Source organism: Polypterus senegalus, chromosome 7, assembly GCF_016835505.1.
Source record: "Polypterus senegalus isolate Bchr_013 chromosome 7, ASM1683550v1, whole genome shotgun sequence".
Classification (NCBI taxonomy): Eukaryota; Metazoa; Chordata; class Cladistia; order Polypteriformes; family Polypteridae; genus Polypterus; species Polypterus senegalus.
Genome location: NC_053160.1, coordinates 119,687,354 through 119,712,605, shown reverse-complemented (window position 1 = coordinate 119,712,605; position 25,252 = coordinate 119,687,354). Strand labels below are relative to the sequence as shown.

At 36.9% G+C, this 25,252-nt stretch overlaps 1 protein-coding gene across 1 annotated transcript; it reads left to right on the top strand.

The window, feature by feature from the left end:
* Positions 1-170: 170 nt before the first annotated feature.
* Positions 171-25,252, top strand: ints12 (integrator complex subunit 12). Its single transcript, XM_039759198.1, has 6 exons — positions 171-561; positions 3,186-3,338; positions 7,145-7,332; positions 17,129-17,288; positions 20,334-20,486; positions 24,510-25,252. Exons 1-6 carry the CDS (start codon positions 406-408, stop codon positions 25,086-25,088), a joined length of 1,389 nt encoding a protein of 462 aa, XP_039615132.1. The 5' UTR covers positions 171-405; the 3' UTR covers positions 25,089-25,252.

Genomic DNA, 25,252 nt, shown 5'->3' with positions numbered 1-25,252 from the left:
TATTTTAAACTGATGTGTATTTTGTTTTGCTGTTCTGTGGGTAAGAAACCTAGAATGAAAGAAAAATAACGGCAGGGGAAAGATAGTGTGACTGTCGGGGCGGAATCTTTTTAATGACGGACACACAACAAAGTCATTTACGTATGAGTAATGAGTTACCATCATTTGGGGTGTTTTTCTTTAGTAAAAAAATACGTTTTAGCAGGAAGATATAGTAAACGGTATAAGTCGACATAAATAAAATATATATATATATATATATTTAAGTAGTTGAGAGAATTAGATATGTGTCTCAAAAGGAGCGCGTTTTTTAACGGACTGGAGCCCCTCAATGATTTCTCAGTAAGTACAAGTTAGAACGTTAGCGAAACTCGTCCAGTCCGCTGGTGTGAATTGTTAAAGAAAATGGCTGGTACGGTCAGTTTCGATTTGGATCCAATTTTTTTGAAAGGTTTGGGATACCTCCATTCCAAGAGCAAAGACTCTGCAGAAAAACTGAAAGCCCTCCTGGACGACTCTTTAGCAAGAGGAAATGACTCGAATTACCGCACCGCACAAAAGGTAAGCGGTCAAAATGCAACATTTTTGTTTATCATTTTTGTGTTAACGTGGAAATAAGGTAGAGGACAGAGTGATGAAATCACACGAATAGATTCGTTCAAAATTGACAGCGGCAAGAGAGTGGTAAGTTGTGTCCATCCTTCGCTTTCTACCATACCTTAGATGATTCCTAAAAGTTGCAAAACGTTCACAGAATATAATCTGCTTTTGTTCTAGGCGCCACCAGAAATGTGAGAAAAATGTGTATAAAATTTAATTGTTAGATTTTTAGAATACGTGTGTCTGTTCAAATATGACTTAATGTTGCGTCATTTTATGACTTGCTATTTCATAGATATCCGAAAGTAAGACACTTTGATTATAAAACTGCGAAATATTCTGTATACTTTTTGAACTGCTAAGAGAATTGCAGTCTTTACGTATCATATCTATCTTGTCTCTTTCTATCCAGATGGTTTCATTTTCTCCATGCACGGTGCTGCTCTTCGAGTAGTCTGCTGGCACATCACATGCATTCTGAATACAATTTGGTTTCTCTTGACTTACTCAGTTTGTTGTTTGTGTGTCATAGATAACGAATGATACTAATACATTACTGTAGGTGTCATTGTGGGATGACATTCATCTGTAAGTTAAGGTGCTGTTCCCTAGTAAATAAATAAAGGTGACATCTACAGTTTGCCGTTTCATCATTTACATTTATTTGCTAGGCAGACGCGTTTATCCAAAGCGACTTACAAATGAGGTAAACATAATCGAATATCTTTAAGCTAGGGCCTGTTTGTTCAATAAGTGTAGTAGGACAGGTAAGTGAAATTGATTGCCATAAGTGAAGAGTTATAATAATTTACAATCATACATTATAATCAATTAAGCAATTAAACTTTAAACGACAAATTAACCAAAAATATAAAGGGTCACAGAGCAAAGTATTTTTTTCAATCAGTTAGACAGATATTCTCAGAACAGATGTGTCCTCAATTGCCTCTTAAATATTAAATACATTGAGAGAGTCAGCAGTATGGATAGAAGTAGGTAGCACATTCCACCAACTAGGAGCTACTGTACACCGGAAAAGAGTCTGGATTGAGACTTGATACCATACAGCGGTGACATCACCAAACGCTGTTCTTATCTCCATATACTCGAGTGCAGACCCACAGAATACTCTGTATCTAAATATGAGGGGTTTGAACTGAATGTGTGCTGCTACAGTGAGCCAATGTATCGACCGGAAGAGATGAGTGACGTGCCACTTTCCACTGGTTAAATACAAGATGGGCCTCTGCATTGTGGATCCTCTGCAGCGGCTTTCTAGCATAAGCGGGTACTCCTGCCAGAAGCAAGTTACAGCGGTCCAGACGCAACAAGACCAAAGCCTGGACTAGAAGGTGTGTTGCATACTCTGTCAGATAAGGTGTAATCTTGCAGAAGTTGTACAGTGTGAACGAGAAACAGTAGAAATGTGGTCAGATAAAGATAGCTGCTCATCAGTCATCACCCTAAGGTTGTGTACTGACTTGGCAGCAGGTGTTAGCGACAGTGATCCAAGCTATACAGAGATGTGGAGTTGAGCAGACTGGCTAGCAGGGATCACAAGAAGCTCTGTTTTTTACCAGGTTAAGCTGTAGATGGTGGTCCTTCATTTGATGTTTAGAATCTGATTTGTAAGGTGACTTTTGTCCACATATAAATGTATATTTCTAAAGATCTTACAGTTGGGTAAGGTTAGGAAATCATTTTAAAGACCTTTTTTCCATCTACAGAAGTTACAATTAAGCATGTCATGTACAGAGAAACATCAGCATCGTTGTTTTAAACGGTTATTCAATAACATTTGCACTCACCACAACATATGGATCAGTATTGTTTGATTTATAAAAAAAAAATAACATGCAGCAGGGTGCAGTAACATCCATTTTATTAACAACGTCCAGCTGAATAAATGCCGTTCGGTTATACTGCTTAAACGTTCATACAGTTTCTGAATCTCAGAGTCTGCTGAATATCATGCTTCTGAAGGCAAGTGCTTATTTTCAAATTCTTAGTCTGAGAGCCAAATGCCTCGGCTACCTTTAATACCTGCTGACATTTGTTATGATGATGTCAAGATTGCAGGCAGTGTTGCATATTGGTTAAGGCTTTGGACTTCAAAGCCAAAAAGTAATTCCCTGATAGTATGCTATAATTATGTACTGTATATGATTTATGATTATTTTTTTTAAAAAGCTGGTGTACTTTTCTGGATAATAAAGTACAGTTTTTGTTGTTAATCAGTCTACATCTTTGCCTGCTGATGTTTTTGCATTTTCAAAATTGGTTCTTGTTTGCATAAGCATCTTTCAGACTTATTTACTCCATCTGGGATGGCGAGTACTATATATGCAAAAATAGGGTAAAATAAAGTGTAACATTAAAGCATATAAAAAAAATAAACACAGCAAATATTATTGGTTCATGTTATTGTGTATTTTTGCCTGTTTTCCTTAATACTTAAAATCTACACAAAATATTCTTACACTTTTCGAAGTTCATTTTTTTAGTGACCCTTGACTAAAATCAGACACATATCTGTTGTATAAACCATGTTATAATGTGCTAATTTGACAAATTGATTGTTACAGGAATTAGAAGTCATTAAAGTCTCTGCCAGCAAGACTAACACGAGCAAGCAGGAGTCAAAAACATCATCAGCTTCAAGTTTAGGTAGCAACAATGGTAAATCAAGTAGCTCTGAAAAGACAAAGAAGGAAGCAGAGAAGAGGCCACCTGAAAAGGTAATTTCTTCTTTATAGAATTGAAAAGGAAACTTATTAATTTGTTTGTTTCGGAAGGACTTAATTTTAGAAAATCATTTGAGTCGCTTGGGAATGAGGGCTCAGAAAAATTAGATTCGGTGAAGCAGAAAATCTCCCAATGTTCTTGCATTAACATTCTAAAGCAGCATTATTACACTTCTTTTCCATTCCAATTTTGAAAAATGGAATGTTTACAATTTAACAAATAATCCTGAAGTGCTTAGTGACAATTTGAAGCAACAGAGATGAGAATGATATGTATAAATGTGTGGAGTGAGACGAAGTTAAATATAGATTTATGAGAAACAGTTGGTGTTGTGCTGAGGAAAAATGGACTAAGAGTGTTTGGAGATGTGAAAGGAAAAATCGGTTGATTATGTGAAGAAACAGACCAAGATGGAGTTAGAGAAGATGAGGCTGAAGAAAAATGTTTTGATATAGTGTAAGTTTATATGAAAAGCATGGGTCTAATGTCACCCCATAGGATGTCCAGCACCATGGAGAGTGGAGAAAATTTAGATTTGTAGGCAGCTGGCTAAACTCAGTAAATCTGTAAAGTGGCCATTAAAAAGGTGATTAAGATGATGATATAAAGCGATTTTTTTTTTTTTCGGAGAACAAAAATAAGTTGAAAAGAGAAAATCATGATATTATATCAAATGACTAATTGTTTTATCCAGTGCAATTATTTTTGTAAGTTTGTGCAATGCAAGAAAAGTTAACAGTACTGCCTAGATATTCAGCCTATGTGATGCACAATATTTGTATTTGCATGCAGTCTCATAATCTGAATTATGCATGATTAACTGCTCAACATTTTCATTCACATTAAATAAGACAAATTATAATAGGCAAATAGTGTGAAAAAGTTTAGAATTAGTTGTAATTCTGTATGAGTTTAACTTACAGTGGGATCTGATTTTATTTACAATCCTAATGACTTACTAAGATAATTTGATTTGATATGTAGTATGACAGCAGTTATTCTTTGAATTAGTATTCGATTTTGTTACACATGTAGACTAAAGTACAGCAGTGTGCAAAAGTTTTAGGCAGGTGTGAAAAAACGCTGTAAACAAAGAATGCTTTCAGAAGTATAAATGATGATTGTTTATTTCTATCAATTTACAAAATGCAAAATGAGCGAACAAAAGAAAAATCTAAATCCAATCAATATTTGGTGTTACTACCTTTTGCCTTCAAACCAGCATCAATTCTTATAGGTACACTTGCACAAAGTCAGGGATTTTGTAGGATTATAGTCAGGTGTATGATCAACCAAAACCAAACCGGTGCTAATGATCATCAGTGTCACACGTAGATTGAAACGCAGTCATTAACTGAAACAGAAACAGCTTTGTAGGAGGCTGAAAACTGTGTGAGGAACAGCCAAACTCTGCTACCAAGGTGAGGTTGTGGAAGACAGTTTCATGTCATGGCAAGATTGAGAACAGCAACAAGACACAAGGTAGTTATACTGTATCAGCAAGGTCTCTCCCAGACAAAGATTTCAAAGCAGAATGGGGTTTCAAGATGTGCTGTTCAAGCTCTTTTGAAGAAGCACAAAGAAACAGGCAACGTTGAGGATCGTAGACACAGTGGTAGGCCAAGGAAACTTAGTGCAGCAGATGAAAGACACATCAAGCTTATTACACTTCAAAATCGGAAGATGTTTAGCAGTGCCATCAGCTCAGAACTGGCAGAAACCAGTGGGACCCAGGTACAGAAGTGGTCTTCATGAAAGATTTGCAGCCAAAAAGCCATACCTCCGACGTGGAAACAAGGCCAAGCGACTCAAGTATGCACGAAAACATAGGAACTGGGGTGCATAAAAATGGCAGCAGGTGCTCTGGACTGACGAGTCAAAATTTCAAATATTTGGCTGTAGCAGAAGGCAGTTTGTTCGTCGAAGGGCTGGAGAGTGGTACAACAATGAGTGCCTGCAGGCGACAGTGAAACATGGAGGTTCCTTGAACGTTTGGGGCTGCATTTCTGCGAATGGAGTTGGAGATTTGCTCAGGATTAATGGTGTTCTCAATGCTGAGAAATACAGGCAGATACTTATCCATCATGCATTACCATCAGGGAGGCGTATGATTGGCCCCAAATTTATTCTGCAGCAGGACAACGACCCCAAACATACAGCCAAAGTCATTAAGAACTATCTTCAGCGTGAAGAAGAACAAGAAGTCCTGGAAGTGATAGTATGGCCCCCATAGAGCCCTGATCTCAACATTATCTAGTGTGTCTAGGATTACATGAAGAGACAGAAGGATGTGAGGAAGCCTACATCCACAGAAGATCTGTGGTTAGTTCTCCAAGATGTTTGGAACAACCTACCAGCTGAGTTCCTTCAAAAACGGTGTGCAAGTGTACCTAGAAGAATTGATGCTGTTTTGAAGGCAAAGGGTGGTCACACCAAGTATTGATTTGATTTAGATTTCTCTTTTGTTTATTCACTGCATTTTGTTAATTGATAAAAATAAATGATTAACACTTCCATTTTTGAAAGCATTCTTTGTTTACAGCATTTTTTCACACCTGCCTAAAACTTTTGCACAGTACTGTACAGTATGTGAATCTGCAAGGTAATGTGTGCAATTTATGGAGTAGGATTGAATGATCAGTGAGAATAAATGTTATTCAATTATAGGTTTAAAGAGCTCATTACCAAAGAAAATTGTATAAAGACTTTAGAAAATGGGATAGAATGAAGTATTGCAGTATACCATGAGGTTACAGGGAACCTCAGAGTAACAACACAGGATCTGTAGAGTTCAAATGGATTGTACATGTGTATTATGGGATATGTGCAAGAATTCACTGCATTCCAAAAAGAGCATTATTGTTGTGCTTACTAAACACCACCAGAATTAGATGGGAATGAAAAGTTTTCATAGTTATTAAAAAAAAATACTTGATTAATAAAAAAAATACAAAGTGTATTCCAACAGAAAAAATCCAAACCATGAAGAATGGATTAGGCAGAACAGCTGCTTTACTACCTTAGAATGTGAATGGCAGTTATTGGGGGAACAGCAAAATTTGAATTATAAAATTTTATTCTGTAAGAGAATGTTAAGACCTTTATTTGTTGGTTGAACTTTAACAGAGTCTGGATCATACAACCTAACAAAAAATCCACAAAAGAACTGAACCTGAAGAAAAGTTGAGTTTTTAAATTGCAAATCTAAGTCCCTGAACTTCTATTAAATTGTTGTTGAATACCTGAAAAAAAATGTTAGAACGCAGTTAATGCATCATAGCTCAAAATATAAATGAGCTAAAGCAATTCTGTCATGGGGAGTAGACCGAAAGGCCTCCAAGCTGAGTGGTCAACAGGCACAGGCAACTTCAGGTTGAATTAAGTGCTGCTGAAAGAGATGCCACTAGTGCCTAAAACTAGTGTTTATTTTGTTAAATAATATGACATTGACTTGAATACACTAATAGCAATTTATATTATAAAACAAATTGAGAACCTATTTAGTAGTACTTTTATTTTTATTGCAATATTTTTGAAATTAGTTATATAATGCCTAATATTTTAAAGCTAGTGAATGGGACAGCATGAATCTGTTGCATCAGTGCTATATTTTATGAAATTGTTCTTGAAGGAAACGTTTAAAAACATACAGAAACTTGACAATTTGTTTGCTTGGATTTTTTAAATTTCTTTGCAGTTATGATAACTTTTTTTTGTAAGGCCTACATGCAAAGATGAGTGTGTGCACGAATCATATTTACTGAGGAATAAACTGTTTATTTTCTCTGTGTCTCTTAAGGTTAAAGTGGATCTTGGTGATGGAATAGACTTACCAAAGAAATCACGTTTGGAAAAATCAGATGGCCGCTCTTCTCCTATTACAGTACAGACAATTAAGGACCTTCCCATTCCTGACCTTTCAAGTTTTGATGAAACTAGTGCTGATGACTTTGCAATGGAAATGGGTTTGGCTTGTGTGGAGTGTAGGTAAGTAAACTGTAATTTAACAATTTTTTTCAGTAGCTTTGTTAAGCAAATCCAGCCAATTCTCCAACAAGTAGCTAAATAATATAATATGAATTGCTATGGGTTAGCATAAATGAGTTACGTCAGAGTGTTACGTTTTAAGAAAATCTTCTTTGATGTTTTGTTTCTTAATAGTGCACAATATACAGTAGATAACAGTGCCTGTCACATCCTCTTTAATAAAACCCGTGTGCGTCCAGGTGTCCATATGTGTGTGTGTCTTCTGGTAAAGTGCGCATGCGCGGGGCCGCACGTGTTCAGTCTCTTCCTGTGCAGAAAGAGAGAGAGAGAGAGAGACACACACACATAGGCGCGTGTGTGTGAGAGACACACACACACACACACACAGGCGTGCGAGAGAGACACACACACACACACACACACACACAAACAGGTGTGCGTGTGCATTGCTGCAATGTTACTTTTCTTGGTGGTTTATTAAATTACGGATTTTTCAAATGTTCATTTTTTCCCTGTGCTTAAAACTCATTAAAAAAAGTGATTTTAGCGAGCAGTTCTTAGAGCTATAGCGCAAACTCTTGCAGTGTTAGTTTTCTCTGTTGTTCAAGGTTTTCTCAGTGTTATTCAATGTTTTTACATTTAGTTTACTATTACGCTGTCCATTCTATGGTATAATTAACTATATTTGTGCTTAAAAACTTTAAAAAAAATATGTACAGTGGAACCTCCGTTCACGACCATAATTCGTTCCAAAACTCTGGCCGTAAACTGATTTGGTCGTGAACCAAAGCAATTTCCCCCATAGGATTACATGTAAATACAATTAATCCGTTCCAGACCGTACAAACTGTATGTAAATATGTTTTTTTAGTTTTTAAGCACAAATATAGTTAATTATACCATAGAATGCACAGCGTAATAGTAAACTAAATGTAAAAAATTGAATAACACTGAGAAAACCTTGAACAACAGAGAAAACTGACATTGCAATAGTTTGCTCGGTATTGCTCGGAACCGCTCGCTAATAGCACTTTTTTTTTTTATTTATGAGTTTTAAGCACAGGGAAAGAAATGAACATTTGAAAAATCCGTAATTTAATAAACCACCAAGAAAAGTAACATTGCAACAATGTACGCTTTGAACCGATCACTGTAAACAGATCTGTGTGTGCGTGTCTCTCTTTCGGGAGCCTCTGTGTGCGCCTCTGTCTCGCACGCCTGTGTGTGTGTGTGCGCCTCTGTCTCGCAGGCCTTTGTGTTTGCCTCTCTCTATCCCGTGCCTGTGTGTGTGTGTCTCCCTCTCTCTTGCTCGCTCGCTCGCTTCACAGGAAATGCACAGGGAGAGACTGAACATGCACAAACCAAAAGGGAAACTGGCTTGTTCGTATACACTGAGTGTGTGGCCGTGAACCGAGGCAAAAGTTTAGCGAACTTTTTGGTCGTAAACCAATTTTTTTGTGTATCGAGACGTTCGTTAACCGAGGTTCCACAGTATTTACATACAGTTCGTATGGTCTGGAACGGATTAATTGTATTTACATACAATCCTGTGGGGGGAAATTACTCCAGTTCACGTCCAAATCGGGTTTTGACCAGAGTTTTGGAACGAATTATGGTTGTGAACCAAGGTTCCACTGTATTACTGTCAGAGAAAATTACAGGCATTTTATGGAAATACAAACCAGGATTACTGCGAGAGAAAATTAAAGGCACACAATACAGTGACGCATATTACAGCCACATACAAGGTCCCTTGCCATTTAATATAGACTGTTCCTACTAATGTTTATGCACTACTGTTCTAGTGTCCGTTATTGTAACTAGAATTGTCTAGTAGTATGTATGTTTATAAGCTTTTCACTCCTGTTCCCTGCTTTAAAATCATTTAAACTGCTTCTGGCTTAGATTGCTGCTAGTATTACTGATATTTATTTGCTTTAAGTTTGTAATCATTAGCATACCCTTTTAACTAATACAGCTTTTGCTTCCATGACAACAGTATGAAAGTTTCAATAGCTCTAAATGAAATTGGCATGCCAGATTTTGTGATTCTGTCCCACTCATTTCCATGTCAGCAAACCCTGAAGTTTCAATAAGGTTCTGCATTTTTTTTTCTTGTATTAAGAAATGTGTAATATTTTTCAAACTGTCCTATTTGCCTCATTTAGTTGAACGAATTAGTGAGTTCTCAGCAGTTCCTCAAATACATCAACTGGTAATATTGTTTAGATATATTTTTTGTGTTTATCACTTCACTATTTGACAGATTGGAAAGCAGAATCACATGATGATTTTTTTATGTGAGACATTTCGTGATGATTTGCTATAGCATGTTGTGCTGTTGGGAACAACTTGCAAGAGTCTCACTCAATTTGCATAAAGATTATATGTAGACCACCTTTTGAGAAAACTTTAGTATCTTCTCAACCCCTCAAAAATGGTGCCTGCAGTCCTAACAGCACTTGCAGAATTTCAAAAGATTTCTGGTCTCAGAATTAATTGCTCTTTCCAGTGAATTCTCAAGCACACAGTATTAGATTGGACACCTTCCCTTTTATCATCGCAGATCAGTTTAAATATCTAAGGGTAAACATCAAAATTTCGCTTTCTGTATGGAAAAAAATCAAGCAAGACTTGCATAGATGGTCAGCCCTTCATCTTACTTTAGGTGGAAGAATTAACATTGTTAGGATTACTATCCTCCCTAAGCTTCTTTTTTTATTTCAATCGTTCTTTAAGAAATTAGATTCAACCATAACCACATTTATTTGGAATTCAAAACATCCACTATCAAATGAGCAACCCTACAAAGGCCACAGGCAGAAGGTGGCATGGCTCTACCTAACTTTCAGTTTTACTACTGGGCAGCAAACATACAACATATAAAAACCTTGACATTGACACAAATAGATGAATATATACAGGCTTGGTCTGCAATAGAAATAAAATCCTGCAGTTCCTCTTTATATTCCTTGCATTGCGCCCCAATAAATGCAAATTATCACCAATATACTAATAACCCAGTAGTGCTTCACTCACTCAGAATATGGAACCAATGTAGGAAGCATTTTAAGATAGAGAATCTTTTATCTGTGGCACCTCTGCATGAGAACCACCTTTTTCAACGATCGTAAACATATGCAGTTTTTAACGTCTGGAAAACATTTGGGATTAAATCACTTAGAGATCTGTGCATAGACAATGTCTTTGCATCCCACGAACAATTACATTCTAAATGTAACTTTCCAGCATCACATTTCTTTCACTATCTTCAAATTAGAAACTTTTTTAAACAGAACATGCCCTATTTTCCTCACCTCCCAACTCCCTCTATGCTGGAAAATATATTGATCAGTTTTAAGGACTTAGACAGCATCTCTGCAATTTATAAAGCCATTTTACAGTCCCTCCCTTTCAAAGATCCAAGAGGACAATGAGGAAAAAGATCTCTCCCTCAGCATATCAGAAAATGAGTGGAAGGTAGCAATGCAGAGAATTCACTCGAGCTCCATATGCACAAAGCATGCAATTATTCAACTGAAAATTATATATCGAGCACATATGTCTCGCTTAAAATTGTCCAGAATGTTTCCGGGGCAAGATCCAAACTGCGGGAGCCCGGGATTCCCGGACATTTTTCATTCCCGTATTCCTGGGAATGAAACTGCTGTAATTCCCGGGAAACTGGGAATGGCCAAGCTCACATATATACAATGTAAAAGTGTAAAAATCGATCAAGAAATAACAGAGTTATAGTTGAAAATAATTAAGTGGCACGGTTTTTTGGCCCACGGTGTAATGTGTTGCAGTTTGATTCAGTCAGCCAGCAGCAGTCGTCAGTCTCCTGGCTCCGACTAAGACTGAGTACAGTGGACTGGGTAGAGTCTGCACTCTGCAGCTCACGAATGCCGGGACAGAGCAGACTTCATTGACGTCTGTCAGACAACAGCTTTGAACAGCAACTTGAAATTGCAATGTGTCAGTGTGTTGCATCCACATTAACTGTGCCAAGAAACTTGCCATCACAGAATGATGTCAAGAAACTGGATACATCAGTAATAGCTGAAATGGCAATGTTTCAGAGCAATGGCAAGCGCAGGCGTTGTTTAGAACAAGTGTATCAGTATCTGATCGGGTAGATCGCATTTCATTCAAAAAAATTTCTTTTTAAACGTTAGTCTATTATATATCCTCCCTATGACATTTGCCACTTGATTGACATAAAGGGCGGCCAGTCTGAGATCTCGTTTTTTCTAACACACTGGTCATCCCACATGCACCCATACAATCCGATTGTGATTCAGACTACGAATGCCATGAATGTAATTACATCGATCTACATGCTGTCAAATATACTAACCACACGCTGTGGCTTCGCCTATACGGCTGACTTAAGAGGTTTGATTCCCGAGAGGGTATGCAGTGAGTGTGTACGCCTAATGAGTCCAGAATTAGGGCGAAACACGTGTTGCGTACTCTTTGCATTATTTGACAGTCAAACTTTGCAACATTCTACGATCTGTTTCTCGCAACTGAAAAGGGCACCGTGGCAGATGTTTGCCGACACAAGCGTTACCTGGTAGGTAACCACCCATACAATCAGATTGTGATTCAGACTACGAATGCCATGAATGTAATTACCCCGATCTACATGCTGTCAAATAAACGAACCATACGCCGTGGCGCAACTTGAAAGGTGACAGTAAAACCTATATATACTAGCCATGTGCTCCCAACTATGTTGCGCGTGTTAAAGTTGTCTGTGAAGGACTCCCTGTTTAAATGCGGCTGCCAGTCGTGAACTGGGCACTTCGTCGCACAGCATTATGATTTTTTTATAAGGGAAACAAAATTACAAAAGAAAACCCTTGGGCATTGATTCGATAGGAACGGCCTACTCGGAATCACTGTCCGAATAGTAAGTATGTGGAGGTGTAAGAGCATTTCTGCTTCTGTCCGTTCACAGTCCGTCTCGTTTTCACAACGCTGTCGTTTTCTCTCACGATGTCTTTTCATCCTTTGTGGCAATCCAAAGAGTAAGGCAATATACATGGAGCAATTGTTATAAAAGGGGGACACATAGGTATCCAGGCTCTTTAAAGCATAAATAGGGATCACTTCACTGACATGTGAGCAAGCCACGGTACAACTGTGAGACGCGCAGCACTCGCCAGCTACAACGTAACAATAATAATTTCCAGAACGTGCTGTTGTCCTGCATTTTTCCCACTGTCTTTCTTTCATTCATATGTTACTTAGGCACGTATCTTTTATCTTCGGCAATGTCATTCTCTAACCAGGCTTCAGGAGCTAACCAGCGTAACACTGTCCACCACCCCTTTCGTTATTCCGGCACATTGTTGACATCCGTGAGTAACAACAGCGTAGTAAACTGGAAGGTGGTCTACGCATGCGTGGAATTCGCGGACAAACAAAATTTAAGATCTAAATGAAGATCTCTTTAGTTAATTTAAAGCACAACAATTTGTTTAGTTTGAATGTCTGTGTTTTGAGGTGTGACTGGAGTACTACAGTCTTCAGTAGTATAAGCCTGGAGGAGATTCTTAATGTAATGCTTATGTTTTAGCTGTCTCTCTCTACTGCCATCTAGTGCTTTTTCTTCTAATTCATTCGTGGACAAACAAAGATCAAGATTCAAATGAAGATTTTATATACAAACCGGATTCCAAAAAAGTTGGGACACTATACAAATCGTGAATAAAAACTGAATGCAATGATGTGGAGGTGCCAACTTCTAATATTTTATTCAGAATAGAACATAAATCACGGAACAAAAGTTTAAACTGAGAAAATGTATCATTTTAAGGGAAAAATATGTTGATTCAGAATTTCAAAAAAGTTGGGACAAGGCCATTTTCACCACTGTGTGGCATCTCCCCTTCTTCTTACAACACTCAACAGACGTCTGGGGACCGAGGAGACCAGTTTCTCAAGTTTAGAAATAGGAATGCTCTCCCATTCTTGTCTAATACAGGCCTCTAACTGTTCAATCGTCTTGGGCCTTCTTTGTCGCACCTTCCTCTTTATGATGCGCTAAATGTTCTCTATAGGTGGAAGATCTGGACTGCAGACTGGTCATTTCAGTACCCGGATCCTTCTCCTATGCAGCCATGATGTTGTGATTGATGCAGAATGTGGTCTGGCATTATCTTGTTGAAAAATGCAGGGTCTTCCCTGAAAGAGATGACGCCTGGATGGGAGCATATGTTGTTCTAGAACCTGAATATATTTTTCTGCATTGATGGTGCCTTTCCAGACATGCAAGCTGCCCATGCCACATGCACTCATGCAACCCCATACCATCAGAGATGCAGGCTTCTGAACTGAGCGTTGATAACAACTTGGGTTGTCCTTGTCCTCTTTGGTCCGGATGACATGGTGTCCCAGATTTCCAAAAGAACTTGAATCGTGACTCGTCTGACCACAGAACAGTCTTCCATTTTGCCACACTCCATTTTAAATGATCCCTGGCCCAGTGAAACGCCTGAGCTTGTGGATCTTGCTTAGAAATGGCTGCTTCTTTGCACTGTAGAGTTTCAGCTGGCAACGGCGGATGGCATGGTGGATTGTGTTCACTGACAATGGTTTCTGGAAGTATTCCTGAGCCCATTCTGTGATTTCCTTTACAGTAGCATTCCTGTTTGTGGTGCAGTGTCGTTTAAGGGCCGGAGATCACGGGCATCCAGTATGGTTTTACGGCCTTGACCCTTACGCACAGAGATTGTTCCAGATTCTCTGAATCTTCGGATGATGTTATGCACAGTTGATGATGATAGATGCAAAGTCTTTGCAATTTTTCGCTGGGTAACACCTTTCTGATATTGCTCCACTATCTTTCTGTGCAACATTGTGGGAATTGGTGATCCTCTACCCATCTTGGCTTCTGAGAGACACTGCCACTCTGAGAAGCTCTTTTATACCCAATCATGTTGCCAATTGACCTAATTAGTGTTTATTGGTCTTCCAGCTCTTCGTTATGCTCAAATTTACTTTTTCCAGCCTCTTATTGCTACTTGTCCCAACTTTTTTGGGATTTGTTGACACCGTGAAATTTTGAATCAACATATTTTTCCTTTAAAATGATACATTTACTTGGATTAAACGTTTGATCTGTCATCTACGTTCTATTACAAATAAAATATTGACATTTGCCATCTCCACATCATTGCATTCAGTTTTTATTTACAATTTGTTTAGTGTCCCAACTTTTTTGGAATCTGGTTTGTGTGTGTGTATGTATATATATATATATATATATATATATATATATATATATATATATATATATATATATATATATATAATATAATATAATATAATATAATATAATATAATATAATATAATATATACACACATTTTTATTGTAGGTAGATCATTTTGACCTGGTCATTTTAAAAGTTGCTTGCAAGCCGAAAAAGTGTGGGCACCCCCTGAACTAGATACTGTACATGTACTTATATGACAGCATGAACCGCTTGTAGATAAGGTTATTCTTTTATTGGTGTCAACATATTGCAGTAGTTTTATTAAAAATAAGTGTCGGTCGTTCTAAAACCATTCACATGTGAGATGCCTGTGCACTATGTCATCCCCGGAAGCCCAGGATTCCCGGGAATGACATGCGGGATTCCTGAATTCCTGGGAATGGATAAACCCATCTGGGAATGGATTCCCTAGTTCCAGCCTCACTGGGTCACATGTTTTGTGCCTGGACCAAATTAACATCATTCTGGACCAAAATTCTTAAATGCCTTTCAGACAGCCTTGGTGTCACAGTTCCCTCCTAACCCATTAACGGCTGTGTTTGGTGTACTCCCAGATGGGCTTAAAATGGAGAAGGACAAACAAACTGTGATTGCCTTTACTATACTATTGGCACACAGACTTATCTTGGTCAACTGGAAGAATCCTAACTCTCCCCTTTTAAGTCAGTGGGTAACTGATGTTATATATACTATTTGAAATTGGAAAAAATCAAATTCTCACTTAGAGGATCTGTGCAAAAATTTTTCAAAACCTGGCAGGATCTAATCAATAACATTTTAGAATAAGCTTTTAAAGCACTGAAGAAGCAGATTATCTCCCTATTCCATTTATTTTTTCTTCTCCGTTCAAGTATATTCACTTATTAATTTATCCATTTACTTATTTTGACTAGGTTTAAGTTTTATTCTGCTGTCCATGCTCTCTTTCTCAGGGGTGGGGGTTGATTTATTTCCAATCCTATTGTAAAATTTATCTATTTGTATGGAATGTTTGATTTCAATAAAATCAATACAATTAAAAAAAAAAAACTAATGTAAAACACTCACCATTAACTATTCTATATGGTTCTCATTTTATAAGTGGCTAAAAGCAGAAACCAGCATATGTGTAAGAAGCAAAATTGTTACATGATGCAATTTCAAAAGTGTGGTGAAAAAAATAAAGCAACCTTTAGTATATATGCTTCCTGTAATGAACTGGAACATAGGTCAGAATTGGCTTCTGTCTTGAATCTATTACTTTTGTGCCTTCCATTGACCCTGTGTTGTTTGAAACAGATTAAGAAATGCATAGCTGGATAAAGGTGTTGCCACTTTTTTACTCACTCTGTCATACTATTTGAAAAAAATTATTTTTTGGTATTTCAACTCAAACTGTTTCCAACTTTTCACACTACAGAGGTTTTAAATTTGTATATACTGACTGCTTTAACAAACCTCTAATGTACATTTTCAAATAGTGTTTAGTGTATATGTAAACTTTCATATTTCAGTTCTGGTCAGAGGTAATGCATTTAAAGGTTAATAGTTAAATGAATATGTTAAACTGCCTGGAATTTGGAAAGAAAAGAATTGATATATGAGTAAGTTTGCTCTGGGACTGAGTGACATTCCATTGTTTGATACAGTCTGGTTAAGCCTGGCTCTTTGATACTCTGTGTTAGAATAAGTATATTAAGAAAAATTAATGGATGGTTTGTTTGATATTTCTACTGCTGTACATTTACAATTATTATTTACTGGTTACTATCATTATTTCAATATTATTGCATCCTTCTTACTTTACAGCGTCTGGTGCTTTTTCTTGCTGTGCCTCTTTGTCCTTTAATATTCATTTTAATTTAGCATTATTAAGCTTACTTCCACTTATGATTCCAGCTACCTATATGGTAAATTTAAATTTAAGATGAAATGTCAAGTACAAGAATGCATAAACCTTAATGTAACAAAACAGATGAATGTGAAATATGTACAAAAATATAAATATAGATATGGATTGGTTTTAAATCTAAATTATTTGTGTCCTTGGTCAAATTCATTTTGAAAAGAATTATTCACACATCAGAGGAATGTTTTTTTTTTTTTTTTTTAAAACATCGGTGTGAGTGCTTGCCTGGTCAGTATTCTGCTTGTAAGGATTTTAAGAAATGATGTAAGAGCTATGTGAGAAACTAGTTAGAGATGTTTAGGGAGCTCCCTTATGTGTTTGATGGAAACCAGGCTGTGTCTTAGACCTTAGGTAGGTTGTAAGCTTGTCTTCTTTTTAAACTTAGTTTAAAAAAAAAAAGCCTAAAAGTGAAATCAGCCCTTTAAGTCTGCCTGTTCTTATTTTAAATTTGCCTAAAGAAAGGTCCTTATGCAAAATGAATGTGAAATGATTGCAAGGAAGTTGATGTAATGCATGATTCAAAATGTGTTTATTTTTTTTAGACTGTATACTGTGTATTATGGCTCTTTTTTTTTTTCTTAATATCCAAAATGTGAAACAAAATGGTTGATACATCTACAGACAGATGACTGTTACCTCGGGAAATCAACTTGTCGAATGTCAAGAGTGCCACAACTTGTATCATCAGGATTGCCACAAGCCTCAAGTAACTGATAAGGATGTGAATGATCCCCGTTTGGTCTGGTATTGTGCCCGTTGTACAAGACAGATGAAACGAATGGTGAGTGGTTGGTTGTTAAATTTTTTTGTTTCTCTTTTTTTTTTTTCAGGGAAATTTGAGAATGAACTAGAAAGGCTATGGAGTTTGAGAAAACTTAAGTTGTTGTAATTATATTTACCATTATCATAACACTTGAATTGCCCTAACCAACATATTTAATAGATTATAGATATGCCTTGGACATTACAGTCATACTATGTAGCCTACAGTGTAGTTTAACATTTCTTCAACCATTATTGTTAATCATAACAGACTACACATATTAACTGTTAAATCTAATAGGTATAGCTTAGACCACTAGTGTTTACTGTAAAGAATGCTACGCAGACAAGATATTACACTTCACCAGCAACCACCCGGTATCTCATAAACAGAGCTGTGTTAAAACTCTATTCAGAAGAGTCCCCACCCATTGTAATACGAAGGAAACAAAAATGAATGAGAGATGCTATCTCTTCCATCTTTTCACGTCTAACGGATACTCAAAAACATTCATTAATCGAAGCCTACACAGAAGACGCCAAAAAACTCGGCAAACAATTGACTTGAATCAGAACCCCCACTCAACATGGCATTCGCTCCCTTATCACCACAAGGTGTCTGAAGGTGCTGCGTGCATCCTGACCAAGTCAGGTGTCGGAATATCACACAAACCCACGAACAATCTGCGCGCGGTCCTCTTTAATGCTAAAACAAGAAATCGACAGCAGAAACACGAGACACAGTGTACAGCATTCCATGCAGTTCGTGCTCAGCGGTATACATTGGACAAACTTCAAAAAGAATCGCAACATCTATACAGGAACACCGCAATGCCGTCAGAAAAAAGGACCCACTATCCTTGATCTACACGTACACTAAATCAACAGGACAAACATTTAACTGGGACAATGTACAAGTAAAATTCAACGCCAGTACGAAAAGTGCCAGAGAGATGGCCGAATCCTGGTTATCAAATGAGAACACCATCAACAGACACTTGGGCATAAATCCAGCATATGCAAACTTAAGAAGAACTTATTCATAATAAACAAGACTTCACACCCAATAGCCCTCCCCCCCTCCCCCAACCACACTGACTTAGCAACCTCCTCCACGTAATTTTATGCTATATATTGCCTTTGATTTTTGTGAGTCTAAGCATTATCCTGTGAAGTGTATATTATATATACACTCCTGAAATATTAATCTTAGGGTGATTTCTTGAATTGTATTTCCCTACAATTAGATATACTTTATGTCTAGAAAATTGTAGGTGTCAGTTTTGCTTTCGGCTCAGGAGAAAATATTGGTATGCTTAATATATTTAGAAATCCATGCTAATTAGGGAAATAAAATAAATCCCTGCGTTATTACTCTGTAAATGAAGGCAGTGTATTTTAGAAATAACAATATTTCATAAACTGAAACCTTACCTAGTAACATCTCTGCTATTTGTAAATCCATTTTCCAATCCATGTAATGTAGTTTAAGATTCACTTGGTAGTAAAAGCTAGAATTTTACGCTGTCTGTTTTTTTCTGATCTTTGTTATACTGTTAATCATGAAAAGGCAGTGTGGTAATTCTTTGCTTTATTGTTTAATGCATATTATGATTATTAATATGTCTTTGTTAAATGTTTGTTTTTCTGTACAATGCCAGAGCGTTGATGGTGATGTGTAACATTTAATGGATTGACCTGGATTCCAGTAAAAAAACACTGATTGGTGTGGGAGTGAAGTACACTTGCGTTGTCTTCATCCATAGTACTTTATTGATGCAAACAATTCCTCTGGATGGTGTCATGAGTCTGTCTTCCATAACGTGTTTTGGCATGTGGGCACTTTGCATCCTGCATTGTAGCTTTTGTAGGCAAAATATAATTTGTTTTGTTGTGCTTATTTAAAGTGCCTTAACTGCTTCTTGTTGAAGACATCTAGCAGTATAGTCCAAGCCAGTGCTGGAGAAATGGGTGAGGATTGGATGCACACACCTTGCAACTAGATATATATATATATATTTTTTTTTTATGATCAATGTGTCTTTAGCTGACTGAATCACGGTTTATGTTTTGAGGCTTTTTTGATGCACAGCAGGTGCTTAAGAAAGCCCATCAGATTTGGCAAAAAGTCAGGTTATCAAGCTTTGTAGGGCATGGACTTCATTGTCCAGGTCACAGCAGTTTTTTGTTTTTACTTTGTCCCACAAAAGACAATATAAGTGTCCTCTTGTATGACTAATAATTTTTTTATTAGGCAAAATTCAGCTCAGAAGGCTAGCTCAACAGCAGCCTCAATGATATACTCTACTCAAAAATTATATATTTCTTTTAATGGTACTTACACCGTGTAGTTTGTTGTGGGTGCCAAGAAAAAAATTGAATCTCATGTTTCCGTGGAGAAATTACATCTTGAGCATTCATACTCAAGATCTGATTCAACCCCTCAGTCTTTGGTCAAGAGTTGTGTTTTTAATTCAAATGAGCAGCATTGTGGGAATGACATCTTTCCTGATTACATTTTATGCAGATGTTTCAAGAAGTAACTGTTAATAATATTTTAGCAAAAACTGCAGACATTTTACATGGTTTAACCACTAAAATGGGTATCAGACATGTGGATTATTCAACAAGTGAGAATTTTTATGTACTGTGAGCATTATCTCCCAAGATTGAAGCCAGAATGAAATGTTGTTTTCAGTTTTCAGTCTGAGTCTATATTAGAAGGTTATGAACATGTAAGAAAACTTTAGAGTGTTACAGATGTAAAAAGTGACATGGGAAAAATATTTTAAAACATGACAAACTGACTGACTTCCTCAGGTTAACCAAAACAAAATATTTATTGGCCATTTGTCTGTAAAAAATATTTTCCTTCCTATGCTTATGTAAATCTTTGTGCTACATCATAGTTATTTTCAAAAATAATTTTCTGTATTGCATTACATGAATAAAATCCGCAGTATACATACATTCACTCAACCAGGGCATATGTAATTCAGTAAAGTTGGAATCCTTCAAATCTGTCTTGGAAATTAATATACTAATTGATCCCTGTATTTTGTAGGCACAAAAGACTCAAAAGCCTCCCCAGAAAGCTGCAACAGCTGTCGCATCATCTGCTCCTGTCGTTAAGGATACTCTTGTCAAAAAACCAGAGATCAAACCCAAACAGGAAACCACTGCTACATTCCAGGCATTCAAGAGAACAGAACTAAAGGTAGAACTTGTTTTGTCTAATGTGCACCATTACTACAAACACCTTTTAAGTAATAATCTGAAATCTTAGCTTGGTACAAAGATAGATGACAGATTGGAGTGCAAAAGAAAACTGATCCTAGGGTTGTGCACCATAGAATGGCTTGGTTGTGACCTGCAAAATTTTTTTTTTTTTTTTTTTTTTTTGGGGAAAAAATTCTTAAAATGCCTAATTTTTTGTCTTTTATTTAGTTGATATTGGTGTGAAACAAATGTTTTTTCATATAAAGACTTTCTTTTAAAAATCTGAAGTGTTACACTAACTGCTTTTTGGACATTTGCAACTCCTTTATTATGAAAGCAAAATAACAGCCGTTCATCTTTAGGTATGTAATTAGATGCAATAATGCAGAAAATACCCTTAATACAAAAGGGGTTTATTTCAAGGCATAAGTGGAATGCCAAAGCAGGTTCCAGATGAATACTTATTACTTTAAGAGTATAAAATTCTTTTTTCACTTTTTGAAACCTGTGTTGTTAGTCATTGTAGCCTCTGATGCAGATGACAAAAACTAATAAAATAATTATTTCCATATTGTCTTTGTTATACTCTCCATACATGCACTTTTTTAATATAATCATTGATCAGGCGATTTTCTGCACAAAACATTGACCCTTCCCCTTAAATTTTAGTAACATTAAGGAGCTGCATGTTTTCAATGACAAATTATAAAGACATTTTATAATTTATTTGCACAAGGGATGTCACAAGAACCAATATTTCTGTACTAGTTTCAAACAAAAGTTCAGAAAATGTAACAATGTCTGCTTTTTTACAGAATCCGCAATACTGAGAAAATCGGCACTTCACTTATGTTTGACTGCATGTTGTAATAAGAATGAGTCGGAGACATCATAAAGATTTGGGGCAGCCACCCATATAATTGAATCGGCTGCAAAAAGTAGTTTTAAATAGCACGATGTGCTTAGTTCAGAGTCCAGAACAGAACTGCCTGTACTGAGGCAAGATGGCAGTTTTAAAGGGCTGGAAGGGAAATGTCATCTATGCTGGAACTGGGAGTGGTGTCCTTGTGCCCGGAAGTGACGTCATCCTTGGGGCCAGCAACAGGCGGGATTTCCCGGAAAAGGTCTGCAAGGGACTGAGAGAGATAGTCGGTACACTCCGCCACCCCCTGGTCTGGCATAGAATTACTAGTGTTTAGGCCCTTCAGCTGATTCCCAAGCGCACGTGTGTGACAGTGTAGACATACTAGTCCAGAGGGCACAGTAATACATGATAAAAATATGAGTTAAAACTAAATATAAGAATTGCTTACAATGGTGATGGTTACAGTACTGCAAGAAAAATAGCTTCATGATAGGAAAATTTCAGTGCGCAAGTGCAGAATTTGTACTTGTTTTCAAAAACAAAACAAAAAAAAAACATTGGTTTGCATTCTTGCCACTTTAATTCCATTCTGGAATTAGTTTAGAAGTTAGTTGGTGGATGCTTTGAGAACAAAATAATGTTACTGATCAAATGAGGTGCAATCGTTTAACTTGTCAGACATTTTTAAAGATGGAAAGATAACAAGATTAATCACTTTTTATGTAGTGTCCTACACAGTCACGATAAATGAATCTACAGATGTCTGTCCATTAGTCCAAGCATTCATCTTTTATTCTAACTGGTGTATAAAGTTCAAGGTCGCTGAGGGGGCACACTCACATCCACATTTACGCATATAGGACCATGGGATGTAGAAGGGTTGGTAGTGCTGATAACCGCTGCAGCAAATAAACAATGAGGCAAGAAATAAAAAAGTGGCTATTTGGCTTGTCTGCACCAACAATGACATGAGTTACTCCATTTGTCAATACCAAAATACATGTATTTAGTGTTTCAAAGGACAAGGCACATCTCCCTATTAATACGACATGGACTGTGTTAGCAGAGACTCTTAATCGTCAAAACACAAAGTAGAACAAGCCGAACGGCATACTTTATTGCTAACTATGAATTTGCAAACACTGATTGGCTTTTGAAGGAATACTGATGTTCCTTACTATATCCCATAAGTAAAAGCTTACATGTCATATATACTCGAATGGTACATTGAAAAATGTAATGCTGTCTCTGTTCTAAATCTGAGTACAGGTAATGACAGCCCAAGTAACTTTCTAATTCTGGATTTGTGTTCTAGACAAAAACAAATGTTAAATTTCCAACAAATTGGTACACTCACAAACCAGACTTTAAAAGCATTTTATTACATAACCCGCTTTTAGGAATTTGTTTAAATGAAATATCCTCAATTATCTCAATTACAGTACATTAATAGAAATATTTGAATTTTTATATTTAGTTTAAAAATTAAGCATTATTTTTTAGCTACTGGACTAAAAAATCTGAGAAAATGTGATGATACATTACATTACTTTTATTGTTGGGTATATCAGATTTGCTGATCACAGCTGCTGCACAATGTCAAATTAAATGACTGGAAATCGCAGCCCATGGCACATTTACAGATTGAGTGCCGATCTTTCTGTTATGCTTGCCCTTTATTCTGACAGCAAATAGCTTGTTGCCTGACGTAGCCAGCGCTGTACAGAGAGTTAACAGCTGCAGTGAGTTCAACAGCACTCTTTCCCCTTTAGTTTTTTCTTTCCATTCTGTTACATTATTTAAAATATGCAGAATTTGAGACAACAGACAGACAATCTTGTGTTCACAACCCCCAATAGCAGCGGAAAATGGTTGAGGCTTATGTTTCTTTTGACACAAAAACACTTCATAATTTTGAGCTGGTCTTTTCTAAGCATTTAATTGGGTCAGACAAAGATTGTGGCAACTGAGTGTTTTTTTTTTTAAAAAAAAACATTTTTGACAAATGCAGCAAGCATTTTGTTGTTGTTTCAGTATACAGAAACATCAAGGAAACTACTCTGCTCTTTGTGGACCTCCTTTTTGTTAAATTAGCCACAATACCTGTTCAAGACAGGTAGTAGCAAATATTCTTTTATAAATCTACATCTTGCCCTATGTGTACATTCAGTGTATTTCCTCTGTATTTGTTTTTGTTTGAATGTAGGTTAACCAGTGCTCCCTTTCACGAATGCATCCTCCATAAAGCCTGCCTCTCAGTCTGTCATTATTTTTGAGCTGCTTTTCTCCCCTCCTGTCTGGTTTTGTACCCGTCGTCTTCAAACGCAATGCTCTCAGCGTTCCTCCTATGCCTTTACTCCTCCTCATGCAGCTCATACTCTCTCGATCCTGTCACCAAAGCCAAACTGACCAGTCAGATTGATCAGAGGAACTGGACACATAGACCTTACTGGTTTATAATATCTTAGGTGGTTAGTAGGAAAGAGCAGTGCATAATATGGCTGTTAACCAGTCAAGGAAATCAACAGTGTACATTGATGAGGAATTTCACAATGTTTGTTTATATTTGAGAGAAGTGGGGAAATAATAATATTAAAATGTGCCTTACTTTCTACTTTCTTTCTGATTATAGTGTATGAAATACTGTGCCTGTGACCACATTTATCTGATTGTTACTTTTTTGCAAATTTCAAAAATAGTTTGTTAATATAATGGAAGGTTTCTGTGCCTGACCAATTAGACTGACAGATTGGCCAAAGTCTAAATCTCATTGGCCAAACTCAAATTGCACCACAATCAGGATTTAAAACACCATTTATGTAATAACATAATTAGAAAATGAATGCTAAAATTAGGATAGTAAAAATGACTTTAAATGTGAAAAAAATGTTAAGGGTTATATTAATTGGACACTTTTAAAATGTAAAATTTTGACATGTACAGTACAATTAATGATATTTTGATCATGAGCTTTTTTATTATTTGTCTTTTTAAAGGGAAACTTACACTGATTATTAAGGAATACATTAAAGGGCTAGTAATGTGCTCAATGTAGTATGTATGATGAAAAATAATTAGTTGATTATATGAAGTGGAACCTTACTTGTTACTTTAAAGGTGTATTGGTCCTCACACTTTTTGTATTATCCATTGCAGGCATCCACAGCAGTTTCAGGGAGCACTGCAGGTGCTAGTGCATCGATTTCAGCTGCGAGTGGTTTGACAGGTTGGGCTGCGTTTGGTGCCAAAACCTCCACTGCTGTACCAGCAAGCACAAAGCTTGGAGCACCTACTCCAAGCACCAGTGGAAAAGCGACAACCACTTCTGGCAGCCAAAAGCCAGTTGGACTAGGGCTTGCAAGTGTGAAAACTACACTGGGGTCAAAAATGTCTGTTGGAAGCAACAATAATAACAGTAGTGGTAGCTCAAACCCTCCACCACTAAAACCGCCTCCTCCTTTAACTCTGGGGAAACCAGGACTCAGCCGATCCTCAAGTAGTGATAATGTCAGCAAAGTGGGTTTGCCAGGGCCAAGTAGCAATCCTTCCACAGTAGCCAGTCCAGTAAACAGTGGCAATGGGGCTGCAGCCAATGGTACTAACAATGGGGCAAAGGTGGTTGTTGATGCGTCCTCTGGTGTTAAAGTACCCACTTCCCAGGAGTCTCAGCTCAATGCTATGAAACGCCTTCAAATGGTGAAAAAGAAAGCAGCACAGAAGAAACTGAAAAAGTAAGCAGTGTTTTATTACTGTCCCCATCGTAGTACTTGAATTCTTTCCAAACCCGTTTATGCTGCTTTTAAGATGCTTTGGATTTTCAGTGAGAAATAAAACGTGCTTGCTACATGCTTCTGTGAATAGTACATGTTGAATTAAAAAGGAGAAACAGTTTTTTGTTT